This window comes from Cibotium barometz, chromosome 60 (assembly GCF_041138505.1).
Source record: "Cibotium barometz isolate CiBa-2024 chromosome 60, ASM4113850v1, whole genome shotgun sequence".
Taxonomy (NCBI): domain Eukaryota; kingdom Viridiplantae; phylum Streptophyta; class Polypodiopsida; order Cyatheales; family Cibotiaceae; genus Cibotium; species Cibotium barometz.
In genome coordinates, this window is record NC_141105.1 from 14,193,235 (window position 1) to 14,215,563 (window position 22,329).

The 22,329-nt window shown below is 44.3% G+C and overlaps 1 protein-coding gene across 3 annotated transcripts in view; it reads right to left on the bottom strand.

Annotated features, from left to right (window-relative positions):
- Nucleotides 1-337: 337 nt before the first annotated feature.
- LOC147605018 (uncharacterized) overlaps nucleotides 338-22,329 on the bottom strand; it is a 75,334-nt gene continuing 53,342 nt past the window's right edge. The window contains exons 11-16 of one of the 3 annotated variants that reach the window (XM_086794388.1): nucleotides 14,995-15,111; nucleotides 14,701-14,848; nucleotides 1,097-1,189; nucleotides 933-1,001; nucleotides 809-851; nucleotides 338-729 (exon numbers count right to left, since the gene is read on the bottom strand). In XM_086794388.1, the coding sequence (XP_086650514.1) occupies nucleotides 629-729; nucleotides 809-851; nucleotides 933-1,001; nucleotides 1,097-1,189; nucleotides 14,701-14,848; nucleotides 14,995-15,111 (571 nt within the window). In that variant the 3' untranslated portion in view covers nucleotides 338-628. Of the gene's footprint in view, nucleotides 730-808; nucleotides 852-932; nucleotides 1,002-1,096; nucleotides 1,190-12,896; nucleotides 13,128-14,700; nucleotides 14,849-14,994; nucleotides 15,112-22,329 lie in introns of those variants that run through there. The other 2 variants (XM_086794389.1, XM_086794390.1) reach the window with 2 other exon arrangements.

Genomic DNA, 22,329 nt, shown 5'->3' on the forward strand with positions numbered 1-22,329 from the left:
GTGGGGCTTTAGAACGAGATCTCCAACCCCACATAAATCATCAACCACCACTTTTTTTTATATAATGTAGAGTGAATTTAGATGCCACTATGGTAGATTCGAACCCACCACCACCATGGTTGTGCTATAGTTGAATACTTCAGCACTCAAGGTTTCTCAGCACATGATAGGACCCCCCCTGGGAGGGAGAAAGGAGGGTCCGATGGGCGTGGAATGTTCTGTACATAGCCTCAAAGGTTCCTCTATGCTGTATGAACGTGACAGCTAGGCAAATCGCTGCCTTTGGAGGGCCAGAAGATGTGTGGCCCTACTGGTGCATTGCTACACAAGTCATTCCTTTATGATGTAACAAGTTGGTCTGAAATATTCATGCGTGCTATTGAAATAATAATACAAGATATTTTACAGAAAAAAATTGTTTCACTTATGAACATACAAAGAATGAGAAAAAATGGCTGCAGAATCCTCTAAATACATAACTTCCAATGACTGGCAGATGTGGTAAAGGCTTGATTATGATAAGTGGCTCAGTAACGTTTAGATGTGGGTAAAGGCTTGATTATGATAACTGGCTCAGTAACGTTTAGATGTCGGTAAAGGAGTGATTATTATGGCATATTAAACATGACTACAGTATGATCTCCTCTTGCACGCTCAGATTGAGTGCCTTGTGAGGAAGCACAATGCAATTTGTGACCACGACTTCATCTTCGACCAAGACGTCTTCACCTGCACAGCATGAGATTTGTCACCTTCCGGTTAAGAGAAAATCTGGAGGCCTCGATACTAAAAGGCCCTGCTAGCTTACCAAGAATTGTGATACCAAGTTTGGCTGCGTAATTACCACCTCCCTGCATACCACCTGACAGTCAGCTATCACCCACAAGAAAGGCGCTGGCAATAAGCATGAAGACTTGACATGTGACTACTACCTGCACCCTGGCCCATCTTCCAATAGACGACTTCCATCCGATTATTGAATGCAGAACTATGGCATTTTCCTGTAAAACATAGTTTACATTAAGATGAATGGGACCGTGTAGAAGAATCTTTATTTGCCCCCCTACAAGTTTAATAAGCATTCCGAAGTCCAAACCTTGATTTCCACGTCATCAAGAATGATGCAACCAATCAACCTTACTCCAGGTCCAATGCGGGCATTTGCAGAGATGGACACATTTGGGCCAATCTGTTTCCCCAAATTAGATTACAATCCTCTCTCTCTCTCTGTGTGTGTGTGTGTGTGTGTGTGTTTCATTGCATAGGTCTTCATCATCTAGGCTGTCAAAAGATCAGATTCTTTGCTGACTCGGAGTGAGCTTGGGGACTTAATAGAGAAGGATATGTCCAAGACACTAATAGATCGCAGTGCTTATCTAGCAACTCCTAGGTTAAAAGTCTCTTAATTTTTCATTTCTTTTATGCAATAGGAAGAGTTGAATCACCAGGGGGATGGAATGCCAAGGATGATCCCCCGAATGTCAAGGATGATCCCCCACACCCCTTTCCTCTCACTCCAGTGAGGCAATCTCAGGCCCCGGGAGGGGGGGGGGGGGGGGGTCATGTGCAAGACATACACGCAGGGGCAGGGGCTACACTAGTCCGGATCCTAGGCAGCCTCAGGGAATGTGGGTGTAGGTGCCAAGTGGATGTCCAGGATGCCAGTGGGAAGACGAATCAGGGTGTTCCAAATCAAAGGCTTCCGCAAGCACTCTTGGTCCACAACGGGGAGAGGACTGGAAAAGTTCAGCTGAAGTGTGGCCCATGCTTAAAAGAGGCTTGCTGCAAGTTTGTTCTTGAAAGATATGTCGAGCTTTCAAAGACAGCTTTGAAAGAGAGTTGAAAATCTAGTGGGTGCCCAGGAGCTAGTGGCTTCCACGTATGAGAATGCACTCAGAGATGTGGGCGAGCAGGAAACCTTCCATGGCTCCTCCCGCGTTGGAAACCATGGATGGCAAGTTTGCCGCAAAGCACCCTATTCTGAATTGCCAGATCAATGATGCCTGACCCACCCTTATGGGGGGTCTGGATGATGACGTTCCATGCAACCTTGGCCTGGGTGTGAAGAAAACAATATTTTTCCCAGCCCTAAAAAGGGATTTTTCTGGGTATTTTATATTTTATTTGGGGTTTTTTGTCTTGGCTGCTGGCCTACACCTTTTAGGGTGACCGACCAGCAACCCCCCCTCAGTATATATAGCCTTGCCTACCTTTTATCATTGGGTACCACTTTATTGTTATATCCGGTACCATCTGGCCACTACCCAGGACAGCAGCCCACCCTCTGCTACAGGCCACCATGGGACAGCAGCCCTCTCTGCTATCATCTGCTGGCCGCCTACATCAGGGCTGTCTTCAGCGTTTACTTCAGCACACCATCAGGCTTACTTCAGCGTTTATCATCTGAGCTTTACATCCTTTTCATCAGCGTTTTTCTTCTGCTATCTTCAGCGTTTACCTCAGGCTGACATCATCGTTTTACAGTAGCCTCACATCAGGCTCACATCAGCCTTACATCAGGCTTATATCGGCGCTTACATCAGGCTTACTTCTGCACTGTTATCTGCGTTTTACATCAACAGACATCAGTGTTTTCATCAGGGCTTATATCAGCGTTTATATCAGCCTTACATCAGCGCATACATCAGGGCTCACATCAGTGCTTACATCAGCATATCTTCTGCATTTTGCCACAGCCCATGGGACAGCAGCCCACTCTCTGCTATATCAGGACGGCAGCCCACTCTCTGCTTCAAGTACGCATCACCCGTGTCACCAGAGCTTACACCACTCGGGACGGCAGCCCTCTCTGCTTCAGGTATGCAGCACCCGTGTCACTAGAACTTGCACCACTTTGGACGGCAGCCCTCTCTGCTTCAGGTATGCAGCACCCGTGTCACCAGAGCTTGCACCACTCGGGACGGCAGCCCTCTTTGCTCCTCACCACTTCAGGTACGCAGCATCCGTGTCATCAGAGCTCGCACCACCACCACCACCACTCGGGACAGTGGCCCTCTCTGCTCTTCATCTACCACCTTAGGTACAACAGCACCCTTGTCATCAGAGCCTGCATCACCTCATCTTCCGTTGCCAATATCACCTCGGAGTGCCTCTACTTCCACCGACGCGAGCCTTCGTCACCGACTATGCTTTAGCTCCGACATCATCTTTGCTTCTGCAACCCATGTACATCCACTCATCCTCTCCACCTTTGCCATCACGATCGCCCTCTCTGACTTTATCAGATTTTGTTTCCAGAGGAGGAAACATTCCTTCTGCCATTGTGTCTGTGTGGGACCCTGGCATCCATCATCTTCTGTCATGGTCCCCTTTTTTGGCCTGAAAGGGGGTGTGAAGGAAACAATATTTTTCCTAGCCTTGAAAAGGGAATTTTCTAGGTATTTTATATTTTACTTGGGGTTTTTTGTCTTGGCTGCTGGCCTACACCTTTTAGGGTGACCGACCTGCCGCCCTCCTGCCCCCCCCCCCACCAGCACCCTTGTCATCAGAGCCTGCATCACCTCATCTTCCGCTGCCACTATCACCTCGGAGTGCCTCTGCTTTCACTGACGCGAGCCTTCGACACAGACCACCACTCGGAGTGCTTTGCCTCACATCGACATGAGCCTATCATGGAGCACAATGCTAGACAGAGATAGAGAGAGAAGACAATGCTAGAGGGAATGAAGTACACAACTCAATGATGTGACTATTGATTGATTTCTTTGATGAAGTACATGCACCTTTATGGGTTACAAAGGTTGCTCCACTGACATCACTGCTTATATCAGGCGCTATTTGATATCCCTCTAAGAGGTGGTTCACACACATGCAAGACACTACCACTCTCTACGAGATGGTTCACACACACACAAGAAAAACTTTCATCCCAACATCAACTCGTTACTTTTATTCGGCAGTTGGTAAGCGCTTGAGGCCATGTCCCCTCCTACTGGATGGCAGGCGCTTCATCCACCTGTATTAAGGCAGCCCTCAACTATCTTTTTTTCGGAAACAGACCTCTTGTTCCTTTCCAGCTCATGGCTTCACTTGAAGCCACAACCTTGGTCTGCAAGTTTGCTGCCCAAGCCCAAATCCGTGACTTCCTGCAAGCTACCCTAGTTAGAAAGCAAGGGAATATGGTATCCGGTTCATGGGCAATGGTTACATCCAGATCAAGTTTGACTTGGTCACTTGGTGTCAAGCCTCATTGCAGTACAGGGTATCGATGTGTGCTTTGCCACATGGAGGCACGTTTTCTCTCCCCACTCCAACCTATTAGTGGGCATGACTGGCTTTTCATTCTCAGATTGCTTCCCCAAGAAACATTTACAAGCGTTTACTTCAAGATATTCCTGCAAAACCTGCAAACTGATAAAATAGACACATAGCCTGCATAGGTAGACACCTCCAGTGCCGACTCTACCCCTCACCCCTTGGCTACCAACAGCGCCCAACTTGTGGCAATAGATCAGGTCATAGTTGTCATGGTACGAGAATACGATACCATACGATACGATACCATATGGGAATTTTTGGTACGATATGAAATTTTGGGATATCGTATGATAAAATACGGTTTTTTTTTAAACACTTACAAACTATGGAGCTTCAAGCTTGAATGTGAGGGAAGGCTGGGGGGAGAGGAGTCTCCAATGCTTGAGGAACCAGAACATGGAGATGTGTCTCTCCTAGTTGGATCTCCCAATTCTCTCCAAAAAAGAGCCTGCATGGGTAATGCGATACCAAAGGTCTCCCAGTGTAGCGTTTATGACTAAGGGACCATCCTTGCACAAATACGGACACTGCATCTAGGGTGATAGGTTTAGGGACGACTCTGTAGATCAAAATGGCCCTGTCCAAATCTTCTCCCTCGTACATAACTTGAGGATGTGATTGTCTAGCCTACCTATACCAGGGATCTCCAAGTGATGTAGCAAGATTCTCTCATCCTACCAATCAAGTGTACACTACCAGCCTACCTTGCTAGATTTTTTAGGTCTCTTAGCAACCCCATATGGAATACTGAGTGGACACGAAAGTTGCGAAGTATTGCGGGCATTTGGGATATTCGTTGAGCAAGATTTCTATTTTTTTTTGAGGATTTGGAATTTTTTCTCAAGGTAGGGGGGGGGGGGGGATAAAAAAAAACCATACGATACCGTATGGTACAAATAGGTTCATACTGGTACGACAAACAACCCTGGATCAGGTGTGCGTCAATTCAATGCTCTTCAAACTCAGTAAAGACAATTATCACCTTCTCCCCGATTTCAATTCTTTCCTAGAAGATATGCCCTCGCTCTCAAGATGAGTGACTACATGGTGGTAGCCCCTCTACATGTCTCTATGGTTAACCATCAAGCACAAAGTTGGAGCCGTTGTCTTCTCCTTCCCACTGAGAGTGGCTCTGATGGGGAGTGAGATGGTTTGTCGCTTGCAATTAATATTTGGGACCAGGTCATTGGCTTCTCCCAATCCTCTGGCGACCTTCGCCTTATGGATGTATCAACCAGGCACGACTAGTTGTGCGGGCTGGAACTTAACTGCTCCAACTACAGAGAGCCGGATGGCTCATATGATGTGGAGGCACAAGTGGCCCACCTCTTCATCTTCTTCCACATCAACTTTGTAGCAGAGCCATGGACTTTCAGATACCTTCATTGCCAAAGTGATCGTCTGGCAGTGGCCCAGAGTAGCTCGTGATTGCTAGTTAGTTGCCTGCTTGCAGGTTGCAACATCGTAGTTTCAAAGAAAGTGTTTCAGCCCCAGGCCAACCCGTTTGAAATGTTTCAAACAAGTTTTTTAAAATAAGCTTCAAGCGTTTCTTAAGTTCTAGTAAAGCTAGATTAGGATTAATAGCTTTTGTATTAGTTTTTTAGTAATTCTAGGGCAGCTTATTTATCATGACATTTGTATTTCAGTCGACAAACTATTAAACTTAGTGCTATTTTGAGAGCATTTATGTGGCATGTAACTTGTCAGCTTGTCTACATATTTCTCAAGTGTTTAAACTTTTCATTCTTTTTATATGATGTGACGCGTCTAAAAATCTGGGTGAATCGCGTCAACCTGTGTTTGTTGGAAGCGTCAACAATTTGACACTTCAAATAAAAAAAGACAAACCTTCATATTCTCATCTGCTTCCATCTGCTTCCAATTGCTTGTGTGACCAAAGAAAAATGCGTTTTTAGAAGAGTCATTTGTTGGTTCCTCAGTATTTATGTCCTTGCCAAGCATGTCATATTTGAGATCCTTTTTGCACTTGCTTAAATGTTGCATCATCCATCTCTTGACAATTTTCAAACTTAGTGGCCTCCTAAAAACACAAGGCTAACGACTCTTGTGAGTTAAAGTTGTAAGTCATCATTAGGTAATTCGAGAAAATCCCAATTCCCAGAATGGCATTGTTTAGGGATTTTATGATCAATTTTCCTCAAAACATAGGTTTTATGGCATTAATCACTACATGTTTGGACATTAAAGCATGCTAATAAATTAATTTGTAATGTAAAACCTAATCAAATTCTCGCGATATTACGTAATAAATCTACATGCACACACATTATTGTACTGTAGTCCAGTAATCCCCAAAACCATTACTGATATGCCCTCATGTAAATGTCCGATGACAAAAAAACCCTTGACAAATACATTCACTGTCTCCATAAATTTCTATAAGACTCTTTCCAAAGAAGTAGTTTCGTGAAACATGATTTCTGTTTTTCAGGCTTTAATGATGAATTGCCGCCGATTCATGAATCTTGTGGGGGGGGGGGGGGGGGCGGAGGGGGGAACAAAACGGCCATGTACCAATGGCTGGGCCCGACTGAGGTTATATGAACATGGAAAGCCGCCCACGCTGCAGGCCGAATGTCCAGTGAAGAGCAACCCAGGAAGACCGCCACAGAACTGCATACGGGATACACCACAAAAGCGCAAGGAGCCACACCCCCAGGAGAATAGAACCCGCATCAATGGGTTCTATGCATTAAGGCCTCTCCAATAGCCAAACACGTGCTTTGTAAGCCTTTAGCCAAGGTTAAAAATGAGTGTCGCCCTTATTTCCTCGTCAGCAGCCGCGTGACGGCTCTCACTTGAGTTGACGGCTTCAATGATAGAGATGGTAACTGTAATTATGGTTGGGTTAAGCGCATAGTTTACAGTTCTCTCTTATGTGGGCGCTGTTGGTGTAGAGCTGCTAGGGTTAGGGTCAGGCACCTATGGAGCTTTATACACAGGTGCCATGGCTATGGATAGGCAGACGATAGAGACTGAGAAAGAGAGTGAGAAGAGAGTACAATGCTAGAGAGAGAGAGAGTACACGACTGTAAGATGTGATGGCTCCTTGATATTTTCCATGAAAGTACAATAACCTTTATAGGCTACAAAGGTTGCATGCTGGCAGCACTGCTTATGTCATTACATGCAAATATCTAGATATTATGCACACCCCTCTAAGAGGTGGTTCACACACAAACACACACTTACACACTTAAGGGGTTGTTCCCACACACGTACACATGTTGAGGCTTAGTAGCCTTTCACACATAGAACCGGGCTTTAATAGCCTTACACATAAACACAGTAAGACCTTGATTTCCCAACAATCCCCCCCTCAAGGATTACCTCAAACCGTGTCAAGGATAAATTTTAGGCTCATGGCCTAGTTTCTAATGCAAGTTACAGGGTCCCAAGGGTAGAGTAGAGCATCACTTTAATACGATAGGAGACTAGAACATCACTTTAATGCTTCATATATGCTTTCAATTTTGAATAATGATGAAACTCTTGAGATTAATGCTTTGATTAAGCACAATTTTCAAAAAAGTGGAAAATCCCCAAAATGACCTGAGATGAAGAAGCACTGTTGATTCGATATAGGTTCCCCCTTTCTTCTTGTCTTGGGATGCGGGTACAACTTTCTTTGAGTGTCGTGCTATCGGGCCATCTTCGAAATTTCAAATCCTTTTAATAAGGCTTTATGAAGCCTTACAATAAGGCTTTATTAAGCCTTACTCTAAGGCTTAAGGCTTGAAGCCTTATGTGAGCCACAGGGGGCTACTGACGTGGACCAGAGCTTAGGTGATACCCGGATGCAATGGATAGACACTTTAGATGCCAACAAAGATATGAAAACACAACAGAAATAACCATAAACAATATCAAAACACTGCACTGGTGCAGTCTCGTAGTCCTACACCCGATTTTCCACAAAGCTGAGCAAAACCTTGCTCAAATATCAAGGCACCAATCAGCACCATAAACCTGTGCAAATCAGCCTCGAAAACAATAGCCCGGTACGGAGTCAAATCCAACGCCGAATTCCGTGCCAAAACGTCCCTGAAAAGGCTCTCAAAACAGTACCAGGTCTCCCCAAAAACAGTCCCAAAAAAGCTCTCAAAACAGTCCCTGATACCTCCAAACACAACCCTGAACCAATGCCCAGGAGGGAGTGGTGAAGAGAGGAGATTCTCTAGCTGCTGTACAACTTGAGCAAAAGAGAGAGAAGAACCCGCCCGACCACTATACCACTGTACGGTTTGCACTTTAGGAACAAGAGAGAATGTCAAACTGCTACCTGCCAGTCACCCAAAAGAGGGAGAAGGTGGCTGTCCATGCTGTATGGCGCTGTTGTACCTGCTGTACGGCCTGTACCAGCGTAAGAGAGAGAAGGTGAGCTGGCCGGCCTGCTGTCCACAGTACAACCAGCGCAAGAGAAGGGAGAAGAGGTCGCTGGCTTGCTGTCTTCAGTACGGCCAGCACAAAATAGAAGGGGAAAAGGGGCAGCCCAGCTTGCTGTAGAGGGACTGTATGGTCAGCGAACATAAGAGAGAGAGAAGAAAAACTGCCACCTGCTACCTCCTTATGCGCATCTTGCACCTCCTGCTTTCAAAGGAGTCGACCAGCCCCTAAAATCATAGTAGTTAGGAAACACGTTTCCTACAGGGAAGGAAACTTGGAAACGTTTCCTTCTAGGAAACACATTTTTTTAAAGCAAATTTTTTGACATTTTTTTGTCCCAAATCTAACGTTGAAATTTGTGCGACTCTTTTGATAAAGTTTTTTTTATGTAGTGTCATGTATGGTTTTTTTTTGTGGCATGGAATGATGGATGATTGGATCATGGATCAAGGACAGTGGACCATGGTTTATGAATCATGGGATGAGGAAGGAGCTGCTGTAGGTGACGTCACTTGTCTGATGTGCAGTAGATTACAGGCTCTGATGGTGGCAAGGTACAACTATGCAGATGGCGCAAGGTGGACAGCGGCAATGCAAACTTCGAAGGGGGTTTCTGCAGTATGCAGAGGCGGTAGTTTTATCATGGACAGAAGCGAGTTAGAGCACACAGCCGGGCAGTATACACAGTAGAGGCAGTGGTTATGAGAATGGTGAGATGGCGCACACAGGTGGGAGGAAAGGTATGCTCTGATACCAATTGTTGGTGCAGAGCTGCTAGGGTTAGGGTAAGGCACCTATGGAGGCTCATACACAGGTGCCATGGCTATTATGGATATGCAGACGACAGAGATAGAGAGAGAGTGAGAAGAGAAAGTACAGTGCTGGAGAGAGAGAGTACACGACTGTGAGATGTGATGGTTCCTTGATATTTTCCATGAAAGTACGATAACCTTTATAGTCTACAAAGGTTTCCTACTGGCATCACTGCTTATGTCATTAAGCACACAAATATCTAGATATCATGCACACCCCTCTTAAGAGGTGGTTCACACACACACACACACACACACATACTTAAATGAGTGTCCACACCGTTGTTCCCACACACGCATACACATATGCAGGCTTAGTAGCCTTTCACACAGAACTAGGCTTTAATAGCCTTACACATAAGCACAGGCACAGTTGCATAGAAACGCGTTTCATACAGGTTCGAAACGTACGAAACGTTTCGAAACGTTTCGTCCTATATGAAACGCGTTTTTTTCATCATCCATTTTTTTTTTTTTTTTTGTGTGTAAAATGTAGAGACGGATTGCATTGAGAGTTCTCTCCCAGGATTGCAGTTCAGGGCCTTGTGAGAGAAACTGGAGTACATGGGCTCTTTTTCACACGAAAAAGAGAAATAGACTCTCCTAAGCACAATTGGAGAGGCTTGTCTGATTGCTAGAACAAAAGGGTCATCCCATTGAGCCTCTCCAAGTGATTGATATCATGAAGTGCAAGGAGATTCCCGACATTCCTTAGGAGGAGAGAGACATCTATTCTATGCTCTATGAGGAGATCATGGCTCCGGCTCGCACTACACGATCTTCTCGAGAGGCTAGTACTAGTGGTGCACCTGCACCTCTAGAGGATGAGGCATTTGAGGACTCGGCTACCGGCAGTGACCTTGAGAGTGAGGCTGCAAAGGCAAAAGATGCAGATGAGGATGAGCATGAGGATGCAGATGAGGATGCAGATAGTAGCTAGCAGCTGCTGCCAGTATCATTTTATTTGGACATGTTATTTAGTTTGAACTTTGGACATGCTATTTATTTTGATCTTGGATTTTGAGTCATGACTCATCACCCACGTGGTGATCCTTTTGATTTCTGCTTAGTCATCAGTGATCACCCACGTGATTTGTGATATCATCATATCTTACATGTATTTTGTTTTTATTGAAATGAATTCAATGTGGTCTCTTATAAGTTATGTCAACAGTTTTTTCTTTTCTATATTTCAAGTTAAAAATATACATGTTTTTTCTATTTTGTATGAAACCTTTTTGTACCCGTTTCTTACCTTTTATGAAACGTTTCAAAACGTATGAAGCCCGTTTCATACCTGCCGTTTCTGAAACGCCTGGCAACTATGAGCACAGGTAAGACCTTTATTTCCCGACAGGCACATAAGACGAGTCTTCATAAGCAACCTCTCTCCTTCTCTCTCACATAGGCGCAGGCTTGAGAGAATCGCCTCCACAAGCTTATTTCAGAAAAAAAAAACACCCTCCAGTCCACATGCTTCCTTCTTTTTATAATAATCTCCTCTCTCTTTTTACAAAGAAGCCACTAAGGCTTATATACGTTTAAGGTATATAGCTTTAAAAATCAAAGCTTTAAATAGCTTACAAAAGGTCTTTAAAAAACTATTAAAGCCTCTTTCCACTTAAGCTTTACAAAAGCCTTTAATGCTTTGATAAGCTTGATCCCACAAAAAGTAATGCCGACAATAAACCCACAAAAACAATGCCGACAATGTGAAGACCTGGGAAAAAAAATTGCTCCATGGAAGCCCACCAAGAGCCAAAAAACCCCGGCATCCGCATCAATGTTGCCATAGACGATCCATACAAATAGCCGACGCCAATACTTCATGGCACGCACACATGTATTCAGCCGAACACGTCTGAAAAACTAAAAATTTCCCATCACATTTACCCCCCCAAATCGAGGTGTTCTTGTACACCTCGATTTGCAAGAGTATCCTCCAGTGTGCCTTCATGTCAATGACGATAGATCTCAAGTGATAAACATTCACGCGAATTGAATGAAGAGTGCCATCCAAATCCTTGAGAAGGTAGGAACCATTCAAAAGCTGTGTACCACAAACGGTCCTTCCCAACTAACAAGAAATTTCTTATCCTTGCGGTTATCCAAACAATTATCATATCTGAAGACCTAATCACCTTACTCGATAATCTCCTCCTTGAATTTGTAGTTAAACAAGATTTTTTATTAGATAGCTCCCTTCTCAAATTGGTCCAAAGCATGGTTGCAATCATCCTCTTAACACATGGAGTTGACTTGATCACCCCATCCATGAGCAAGAGCTATCCGCAAGCTAGGCACCTCGAGCTCGATAGGAAGAATAGCATAAATACCATAAACAAGGCGGAAGGGAGTAAACCCCAAAGCCACCTTATGTGTTGTACGATAAGCCCACAAAACATGAAGAAGAGCTTCGTCCCAACGATGAGGCTTGTCCTTGACAATCTTAAAAATAATGCCACATAAGATTCCATTGGTCTTCTCAACCAACCCATTGCATTGTGGGTAGTTAAGGAGACGAGCGTCGATGGTTGATAGAAAGTTTTACCATCAATTCTCCCAAAAGATCACTATGGAAACCGGGGCCGTTGTTGGTGAGAACCTCCAAAGGTGTACCAAAACGAGAGCACACATGCTCCACAAGAAACTTTACCACCGTCTTGGTAGTAGCATCACAAGTAGCCTTATCCTCGGCGCATCGTGTCATGTAGTCTGTAACCACAAGTATGTATACTTTGCCGGTAGAAGAACGGGGAAGTGGCCTAGTAAAATCAAGCCCCTACTTCTCGAACGGTTTAAACACAAGTATAGGATTCAAAGGTCCACTTACCAATTGTCGACGTACAAAGATTTGGCATTCCTTGCAAGTACGACACCACTCATGAACATCCTTATGCATAGTAGGCCAATAGTACCCCGAAGTAAGAATCTTTGTGATCATTGCATCATGGGCAAAGTTCCCTCCACATACATCTCCATGAAAAGCTTCCAAAACTCGACGAGCGTCATGAGCATCGAGAACTCGTCTCAAAACTTCAACGGGTTCAGTGCTTTAAGCCCTCTCCAATAGCCAAGTAAGCATGCGTCTTCGTGTCTTTGTAATCCCTTAGCCAAGGTTAAAAACGAGTGTTGCCCTTATTTCCTCACCAGCAGCCATGTACCGGCTCACTGTTGAGTTGACAGCTTCAACAATGGAGATGGAGATGGCGATTGTCATAAGCGCACAGTTTAGAGCTCTCTCTTACGTGGGCGCATAAGACAAAGTCTTCATAAACAACCTCTCTCCTTCTCTCTCACATAGCCACAGGCTTGAGAGAAAAGCCTCCAAAAGCTTATTTCAGAAAATTCCTTTTTATAATAATCTCCTCTCTCTTTTTACAAAGAAGCCACTAAGGCTTATATAGCTTTAGGCTATATAGGTTTAAAAAGCAAAGATTTAAATAGCTTACAAAAGGTCTATTAAAGCCTCTTTCCACTTATTTACAAAAGCCTTTAATGCTTTAATAATCTTGATCCCACAAAAAGTAATGCCAACAATAAACCCACAAAAACAATGTTGACAATGTGAAGAACCGGGAAAAAAGATAGCTCCATGGAAGCCCACCGAGATCCAAAAACACCTGGCATCTGCATCAATGTCGCCATAGATGACACATACAAATAGATGGAAACATGATCTACGCGGATACCTCATGGCATGCACACATGTGTTCGACCGAACACGTGTGAAAAACCCAAGTAAAAATTTCCCATCACAATGAGTTTGTGAAATGTTTTTAGTCATGATTCATCAGTCCGGAACCGAGATGACATTCGTCATTTGTTAGACATGTCACACGTTCTTGAAACCTGGCATATTTTTATGATACAATGTATGTTTTTTACACTGAACCATAGTTGACGAGTTTATCCATGCATGTAAGTATAACATATCTAACATTTTTTTAGACATGTGCCCCCCCATGGTATGAAATGTTTTCAAAACCTCCAAGAATTTATCAAAATGTTACAAACACGTTTTTTGAAATGCCTGGTAACTATGTGCAGCATTCTGAAAGTTTATTCCCTTCTCAAAAAAGGTTTTGATTTTCCTGAAAAAAGGTTTCTAGAATTCTTAAAATAAAAGGTTTCAAAGCATTTTATAGAAGCAATTTTCCAAATTTAAAATAGGGGATACAATAACCAGCTGCCTTTAGCTGCCCAGACGTGACAAAGTACCCACACCTGACTAGCACTGCATGCAGGATGCCTACACGTGGCTAACATTGCATGTGAGAGGCAACTAGCTGCCTCTGGTGGTGCAAGAGGCCCAAAGGATAACAAGAGGTGGGGTGTGGAGGACTTTACTGCAGGGAAAAAGACCAGAGCCGAGACTTCTAGCAGACCTTCCATAGAAACCTTATTTACAGAAGCTCCTAAGCACAATTTTTTAGACATGTATCCCTCTTAGTATATAATGTTGTATACCCCTCCTGGTATATAACGTTTTTGAAACCTCCCATGAAACGTTTCAAAGGCGTTTAGGAACGCATTTTTTGAAATGCCTGGTAACTATGTGCAACATGTGAAAACTTCATGAAAAAGGTTTTAATTTTCCTGATAAAAGGTTCCTAAAATTCTTAAAATCAAAGGTTTCAAAGCATTTTATAGAAGCAATGTTCCAATTTTAGAAGAGAGGGTACAACAACCAGCTACCTCTAGCTTCCCACATGTGACAAAGCACCCACACCTGACTAGCACTGCACGCAAGCTGCCTACACGTGAATAACATTGCATGCCAGGGGCAACCAGCTGCCTCTGGGTGTCCACGCCTGAAAAGAACTGCATGCAAGAGGCCCAGAGGATAACAAGAGGTGGGGTGTTGAGGACTTTACTTTGGGGAAAAAGACCAGACCAGAGACTTCTCAACAGACCTTCCATAGAAACCTTATTTACAGAAGCTCCCAGGCCAACCACTCGAGTAAAGATAAGATGGTGGAGCTCCTGTGATAGCCACCCGACATCCCCCACTATCAAGCAGAGCAGCCAGCCCTGATCCAAAGTCTACACGTTACTGTTCCACAGTCTATTATCAATCTAGGGGAGAGGCGCTCATGACGAGGATACATGGATGTGTGTGCGCGTGTTTGTGCCCCCAACAAGAACTGTACCTAGAAATGATGGCCTGGTTCAATTAGATATTCAAAAGCGAGTAGCTGACCTTTGCAGTAGGGTGAATTTTTGCAGAAGGATGAACGTAAACATCCCCAAGAAAGGTTGCACTTTTGATGCCATCCCCACTGGCCAGAAGTTCTGGTGCAGTTTGTCGAAATTGTGCAAGGTACAATGATGAGCACCTCAATGACATTCTGAGAAATACAATGTAAACAAGATGAGTGACTTCCACTATTTTTTTTCCCATATTCATTCTGGCATGCAAAGAATTTTAGATAAGATAAATCGTGCACAATTTGATTATAAATAATGATGAGAACTGGGCAACAATGATCATCACCCAGGCGTTTTGATCTGTTCCCAAAAGTCCTTCGTCTCAAAGGTATAAAGCTGCTTCTTGCCTGCCAAAGGAGTAAGAATGTCTTGGTCCAACCTCACAAAATCAGTTTGCACTGACCTGCATGATGAGATGACAACTATTGAGGTCAGAACACTCACATGCACGCGAAAACATATTCACGCACGTGATTGCTGCATGCACACGGCGCACACAACCCACCCACCCCCACAGAGAATCAATCGTTAAGAAAAGTCCCCCCTCCCTCTCCACAAAGAAAAAAAAACACCTTGGCAACCAAAAAGAACAAGAGAAGGGTTCTCGATAGGCATAAATTCAACTTTGAAATTTGTTTATTTTTTGAGAGTATCTGCTACCATCTACCGGTGTGGAAAAAGGGAATTGAACCCGTCACAATGGGTCTAAGCATGGTATGGTGGAATACTATATGAGTTATATAGCCCAAATTTATAGCATAGGTTTAGTTGGCACATAACAATTTTAAACTATTTTGTGAAAGAGCTACATAGCAGAGGCTGAGGGCTGCCAACTTCCCCACTACTAACAATAACGAGCGTAGGATGGCCACTACAAACAATAATGAGCCCACAGTCATTTCAAACTCGTTTGGACTATGGTGCGACTAAAACATTATCTTCCTTGCGCGTATTCCCGCTCTATGTTCGTTCTACTGTCTGTGTATAACCGCTCTACGTGTTCACTGGACAGGTTTGCTTGTTTACCTATTGCACACATGCAATACATACACACACACACACACACAGTTTGCACGTTGCCAAAATATTGCAGGTCTCTCTCTCTCTCTCTCTCTCTCTCTCTCTCTCTCTCCTAATTGTGTTCATTCAAGAATACTAATGCATCCAATGCTAAATTGGTGTTTTTTTGGCATGTGGTGGAGTGAAGGATGGAAAGGTCAGGCTCTTCAATGAAGTCACAAGCTTCTTCTGGGAAAGCAAAGGGAAGCACATCCATGATCAAGGAAGTTGCCCCACCTCACCACAAAAAATTTTGTCGCTATGCACAGGACTTTCATGAAGATCGGGGTCTTTCCATGATAGGTGTCACCAATTGGCCGACCATTTGGTCGATCTCCAGTTTTTGTGTCTCGTTCACTTGAGGCCAGGCCAGTGTCTCATGTGAAGAGGCCAGTATTTTGCTGACATGGACGGGAGCCAGACCGGTGCCACCTGTGTGTTAGCAGGATAGTGTCGTATGGATGGGAGCCAGACTGGTGCCACCCGTGTATGACCTGGACTGTGTTTGATCCATGGGATTGTCACGCCATGAAAGAGCCAGTATTCATGCCGTGTCTTACCTATGGGACTGTCACTCCATAGGGAGGCTCGTGCCTGGAACTGTGTCTTACCTATGGGACTGTCACTCCATAGGAAGACCAGGATTTATGTTTTACGTCGTGCCATTTTTTTGTGCCGACAGATATTTTGTACTTGTTCCATGAACGGGAGATATGTCCATGATACTATTTGCACATGCACTCATGTTCTGCATGTTTGAAATTGTCTTCGCATGACTTGTATTTTTGTGTTTGCCTGCTTGACGTGTTACTTACTGAGCGGGGACGCCTTCTAGTGAGTCGTGAAGTTTGCTCTGTCTTCTGACGAGTTTTGGTGCATGTGAACACGTGGTAAGTATATTGCACATGTTAGTTTAATACGTTAATCTCTAACCTTTTGATTTATAAGGTTGTATGTTCACATACACTTAAAAGTGGTTACCCACTTTGGACACCCACTTAGGGGCCAAGGTGGGGAGCCACACTTAAGTTGTGTGTGTGTCAGGATGGGTGCATGGTCACCTACCCACACCCCCTTAGAACTGGCCGCCCACATGCAAACGTGGGTAGCCAGCCACAACACAATAGTGCAACTCCCTCTCTAATTTTTATAAAAAAATAAGCCACCACCTCCATCGAACACACAACCGGCGATCGTTTCTACAGGCTGCGCATGTTCCTCCGCTTCAGACTGTTCCTTCAGCCTGCTACTCCTCCTGGCATCCAGGCGGTTACTGAACTCCTGCGCATGTTTTCCCAGGCTACGTTCCTGTATAACCTTGCGGCCATCTTCTCAAGCTACGCCGCCTACCACAGCAGGCGGCTGTGCGTTCATCGTCGCTAGCAGTTGTACTTTTATAGTCAGGCGGCTGTGCACTGCTACCTGACGACTGCAGCTCCTACAGTGGGTGGCTGTGCATGTCCTCCCCAACAACCTGCGTTTCTACCTCACAGGCGGCTGTCCCTCTCATGCCAGCAGCGTTCCAGCTTCAGCAGGCGACTGCCCACTGTGTGTGTCCTCTTCCGCTAACTAAGCACTACAGGCCGACGGCTGCAGGCTGCCATTCCTTTTCCACTATAGCCTGGCAACCATACAGGCTGTGTGTGTGTCACCACCATACAGGTTGCACTGCTTTCACAGCAGGCCCCTGTGTATCTATCTACAGCGGCTGCTCCTCTTCTCCTTTGTAGGCGGTTATACCTCCTTTCCATAGGCGGTGTTTTCCTTCTTCAAGTGGCTACATTTGGTGTCCCACTCAAGTAACTACACACAGATACCTCGGGTATTAGATCTCCATATGCCATCTTCAAGTAAGTGAATTTTCAAATTTAAGTAAAGTATTTTGTGATAAATCTGATAAGGGACTCTCACCACGGCAACACCCGTTCGGTGCCGGGTAGTCCAAGCTATTGGTGAACCTCGGTCCAAGGGTGCTGAGATCGGGAGAGCCAGGCGTTAGTACGAGAGCGCCTGTTTGTGAAACTCGCGGCGGGTGCCGAGGAACTAGGGCCTTTGACACACTTGTTGATACCATCAATGCATATCAAAACATTTAAACATGGCCACAGCCTTAACACATATCCATCATCACTTTGCATAAAACATAAAGCTGGACAAAACATCCACAAATGCTGAAAATGGAGCTTGCACGTGTGACACCGCATAGAGGCCGGAATGGGCCGACCCCCCCCTTGGAGTATTTTATTATCCAAGGAGAATAATATCATGTACAAGCTTTGAGGGCCTTACTCTCCCCACGGGAGATGCCGGATTATCCCTATACAAATGCCATAACACAGCCCGACACAAGGCTACCAAGCCGGAACATAGGCTGTAGAAATGCCAAGCCAACAATATAATCCATATACCTCCGTGTGGGTACTGATTCTTCCCCAAAAACCATGGGTCTTCATGCAATAGAAAGGGTACAGCAAGTACAACTCTCCATTCAGCCGATACAGTAGGTACAATGGCTGGTATAGCCGGTACAATGGCTGGTACAACTGGTACGGTGGTTGGTACAACAAGTACAGTAAGTACAAAAGTTGGTACAACCGGTACAATGGGTGGTACAGCAAGTACAAAAGCTGGTACAGTCAGTACAAGGGCTGGTACAGCAGGTACAGTGGTGAGTACAGCCGGTACGATGGCTGGTATAGCAAGTACATCAAGTACAAAAGCTAGTACAGCCGGTACAATGGATGGTACAACCAATACAAGGACTGGTACAACAAGTACAAATGCTGGTACAACAAGTATAATGGCTAGAAATCATAATAAATGATTAAATACCATTGCCTTCAGTATTTCTTCGCGATGGAAGCCTCCAAAACAGTCCCCAACAGCCGGTATTCTTCATGGACAGCCTTCAAGAGAGAGAGAGAGAAAGAGAGTAGCCATCATTAGGGTAGCCTATAACGGTGGTAGAGGCTAGTGTCCAGCAAGAGAGCCTCCATTAATGAAGAGAGAGGGCTCCGATTTATAGATTTGGGCCTCCCATGCTAAAATGGCAAGAGAAGGCTACAATGACAAGTGGAGAGCCACACAATAGCTGAAGTGACAAATGTGAGGCCACTTGTATCACTTTGATCCACTTTCTAACAAGTGTCAGGCCACTTGTCTCACTTTGCTCCACTTTCTTGCCACATGTCCCAATCTAAGAGATGGGTCCTTCCATAAACTTTATCTCTAAAAATATCCCAACTGGTAGACATTCTGTCATAGGCACTTTGCTAACTCTTGGTATCTCCTCAATTCCAGATGTAATGACGCGAACAGAATTTCCATCGGAGTCGGGTCAAAAATAGCAACTCTCCTAAATTTTAGGAGTGTGGTCCTTTGTATTCTAGGATAATCCCCCATTCCCCAAGCTTGTACTTTCCAAATATTTAAACATCCTGGAGTCCACCAGACCCCTTTCAGACTGGGAAATGTCCAGGCTGGTGACATCCTCCCCAGCTTCTTAAAAGTTGTCCACAACTTTAAGCTTCAAGCCATATATTCAAGATATAATCATGTCCCATCGATTGGGCGAGACGAGACAGTCTCAAAAATCCAATATAACTGAAGAATCCATGTCCCAAAGAAATGGGCGAGACTAAATAAGTCTCCATAATACCAATATCAAAATCATGTCCCAAGATAAATGGGCGAGACAAAAACAGTCCCATAAGTACAGATATCATAATCATGTCCCAAGATAAATGGGCGAGACAAAAACAGTCCCATAAGTACAGATATCATAATCATGTCCTAAGATAAATGGGCGAGACAAATCAGTCCCATAAGTCCAGATATCATAATCCATGTTCCAAGTAAATGGGCGAGACAAAACAGTCCCATAAGTCTAGATATCATAATCCATGTCCCAAGTAAATGGGCGAGACAAAATAAGTCTCCTGCCAACAAGACATCGGTCCACATGACCCTTGGCATAAACATAAGTCCCATCATGTCCACTTTACCACTTGCACTCCGTGTTGGTACTCTGACCACACACCTTGGATGAGAGGTGGGCTCAAGTAACAAGATAAAACAATCACTCGCTCGCAGGCATAGATAACCTGGTGTTCCATAAGCATTTCTGCTACACATAGTTCATAGGCATTTCGGCCACCAACTCACACTACCCTCTCAAGTGCCCATGTTCCCTTCCATCTGCTCTCTATTGTTCCACCCACACATGGTAAAAACAATCTTCAAGAGAGCACGTAGGACAAGAGAACACTACACAGGGTATGTTGTGCTTGTCACTACCCTTTGAAGTGCCCATGTTCCCTTCCATCTGCTCTCTATTGTTCCACCCACACATGGTAGAAACAATCTTCCAGAGAGCACGTAGGACAAGAGAACACTACACAAGGTAAGTGAACCATGAGTTCCATAAGTCCAATGCATCCCAAATAAAGGGAGCCAAAAAGAATAATCCATAAACCTGAGGATAGATCCAAAGAAGTCCAAGAATCCATAGACCTGTATACCATAATCCTTGTATACCATAACTCTTACCACATACTCTGTGCTAACGACACACCTTGGAGTAGAGGTGGACTTTATCCATAAAAGCATCATATCCATGAGATATCCAAAGATTTCTTCTCTATAAACTCGGACAGATTCGTCCATAGATATTGCTTGTGAAGCCCAATATCTATATAAATCTCGTCCAAGAAAGAAATCTCAATAGATATAATCCATCCCAATAAAGGGAGCCATAAACAATGTTTCCCTGAAACAATCTCAAGGCAAACAACAACACCTTTCTCCTTGCATAGCTATACAAGGGTTAGTGAACATCAAAAACACTTCATAGTAAATAGCCAAAGCACCAACTTTGCAAACTCAAAGTATACTTAGCTTTTCTTTGCCAGGTTGTTCATGAAGCCAAAAGAAATATCTCGTCACCATATCCTTAAGATATCCTGAGATATATCTCCATATAGCTTGCCTGTAAGCTTGATAATATAATCCACAATATCCATATGGAAAGAGTGCTAAACGTGTGCACATAAAGCCAACTTCACACTTCCAAGATAAATTTTGTGAATTCATAAATCCTTAGATCAACAAGCTGTCTACTGCTCATGCTCTTGCTTCATAAGCTATGAAGCGGCTGGCCATGCTTAACAGTAATGATGGTAAGTGTGGTCCCCACTTGAGATCTTTTCTCTTTCTGATTGATAGAAGGAAGTCTCCCCTTCCAAGAAAGCCTATGCTCTGATACCAATGAAACTCGCGGCGGGTGCCCGGGAGACTAGGGCCTTTGACACGCTTGTTGATACCATCAATGCATATTAAAACATTTAAACATGGCCACAGCCTTAACACATATCCATCATCACTTTGCATAAAACATCCACAAATGCTGAAAATGGAGCTTGCACGTGTGACACCGCATAGAGGCCGGAATGGGCCGACCCCCCCCCCTTGGAGTATTTTATTACCCAAGGAGAATAATATCATGTACAAGCTTTGAGGGCCTTACTCTCCCCACGGGAGATGCCGGATTATCCCTATACAAATGCCATAACACAGCCCAACACAAGGCTACCAAGCCGGAACATAGGCTGTAGAAATGCCGAGCCAACAATATAATCCATATACCTCCGTGTGGGTACTGATTCTTTCCCAAAAACCACGGGTCTTCATGCAATAGAAAGGGTACAGCAAGTACAACTCTCCATTCAACCGGTACAGCAAGTACAATGGCTGGTACAGCAGGTACAACAAGTATAAAAGCTGGTATAGCCAGTACAATGGGTGGTACAGCAAGTACAGAAGCTGGTACAGCCAGTACAAGGGCTAGTACAGTAGGTACAGTGGTTGGTACAGCCGGTACGATGGCTAGTACAACAAGTACATCAAGTACAAAAGCTAGTACAGCCGATACAATGGGTGGTACAGCCAGTACAAGGGCTGGTACAACAAGTACAGTAAGTACAAATGCTGGTACAACAAGTACAATGGCTAGAAATCATAATAAATGATTAAATACCCTTGCCTTCAGTATTTCTTCGCGATGGAAGCCTCCAAAACAGTCCCCAACAGCCGGCATTCTTCATGGGCAGCCTTCAAGAGAGAGAGAGAAAGAGAGTAGCCATCATTAGGGTAGCCTGTAACGGTGGTAGAGGCTAGTGTGCAGCAAGAGAGCCTCCATTAATGAAGAGAGAGGGCTCCAATTTATAGATTTGGGCCTCCCATGCTAAAATGGCAAGAGAAGGCTACAATGACAAGTGGAGAGCCACATAATAGCTGAAGTGACAAATGTGAGGCCACTTGTCTCACTTTGATCCACTTTCTAACAAGTGTCAGGCCACTTGTCTCACTTTGCTCCACTTTCTTGCCACATGTCCCAATCTAAGAGATGGGTTATCTCATTTCATTTCATTTCAATTTCAAGTTGTAAGTAAGTTGTTCATTTCAAATTGTGGTATTAAGTTGTGCTATTATGTGTGTGGATGGCCAACGGAGTCTTTCCCACTTGACGGGATCGGTTTCATTGGTATCAGAGCACGGTTGTTTC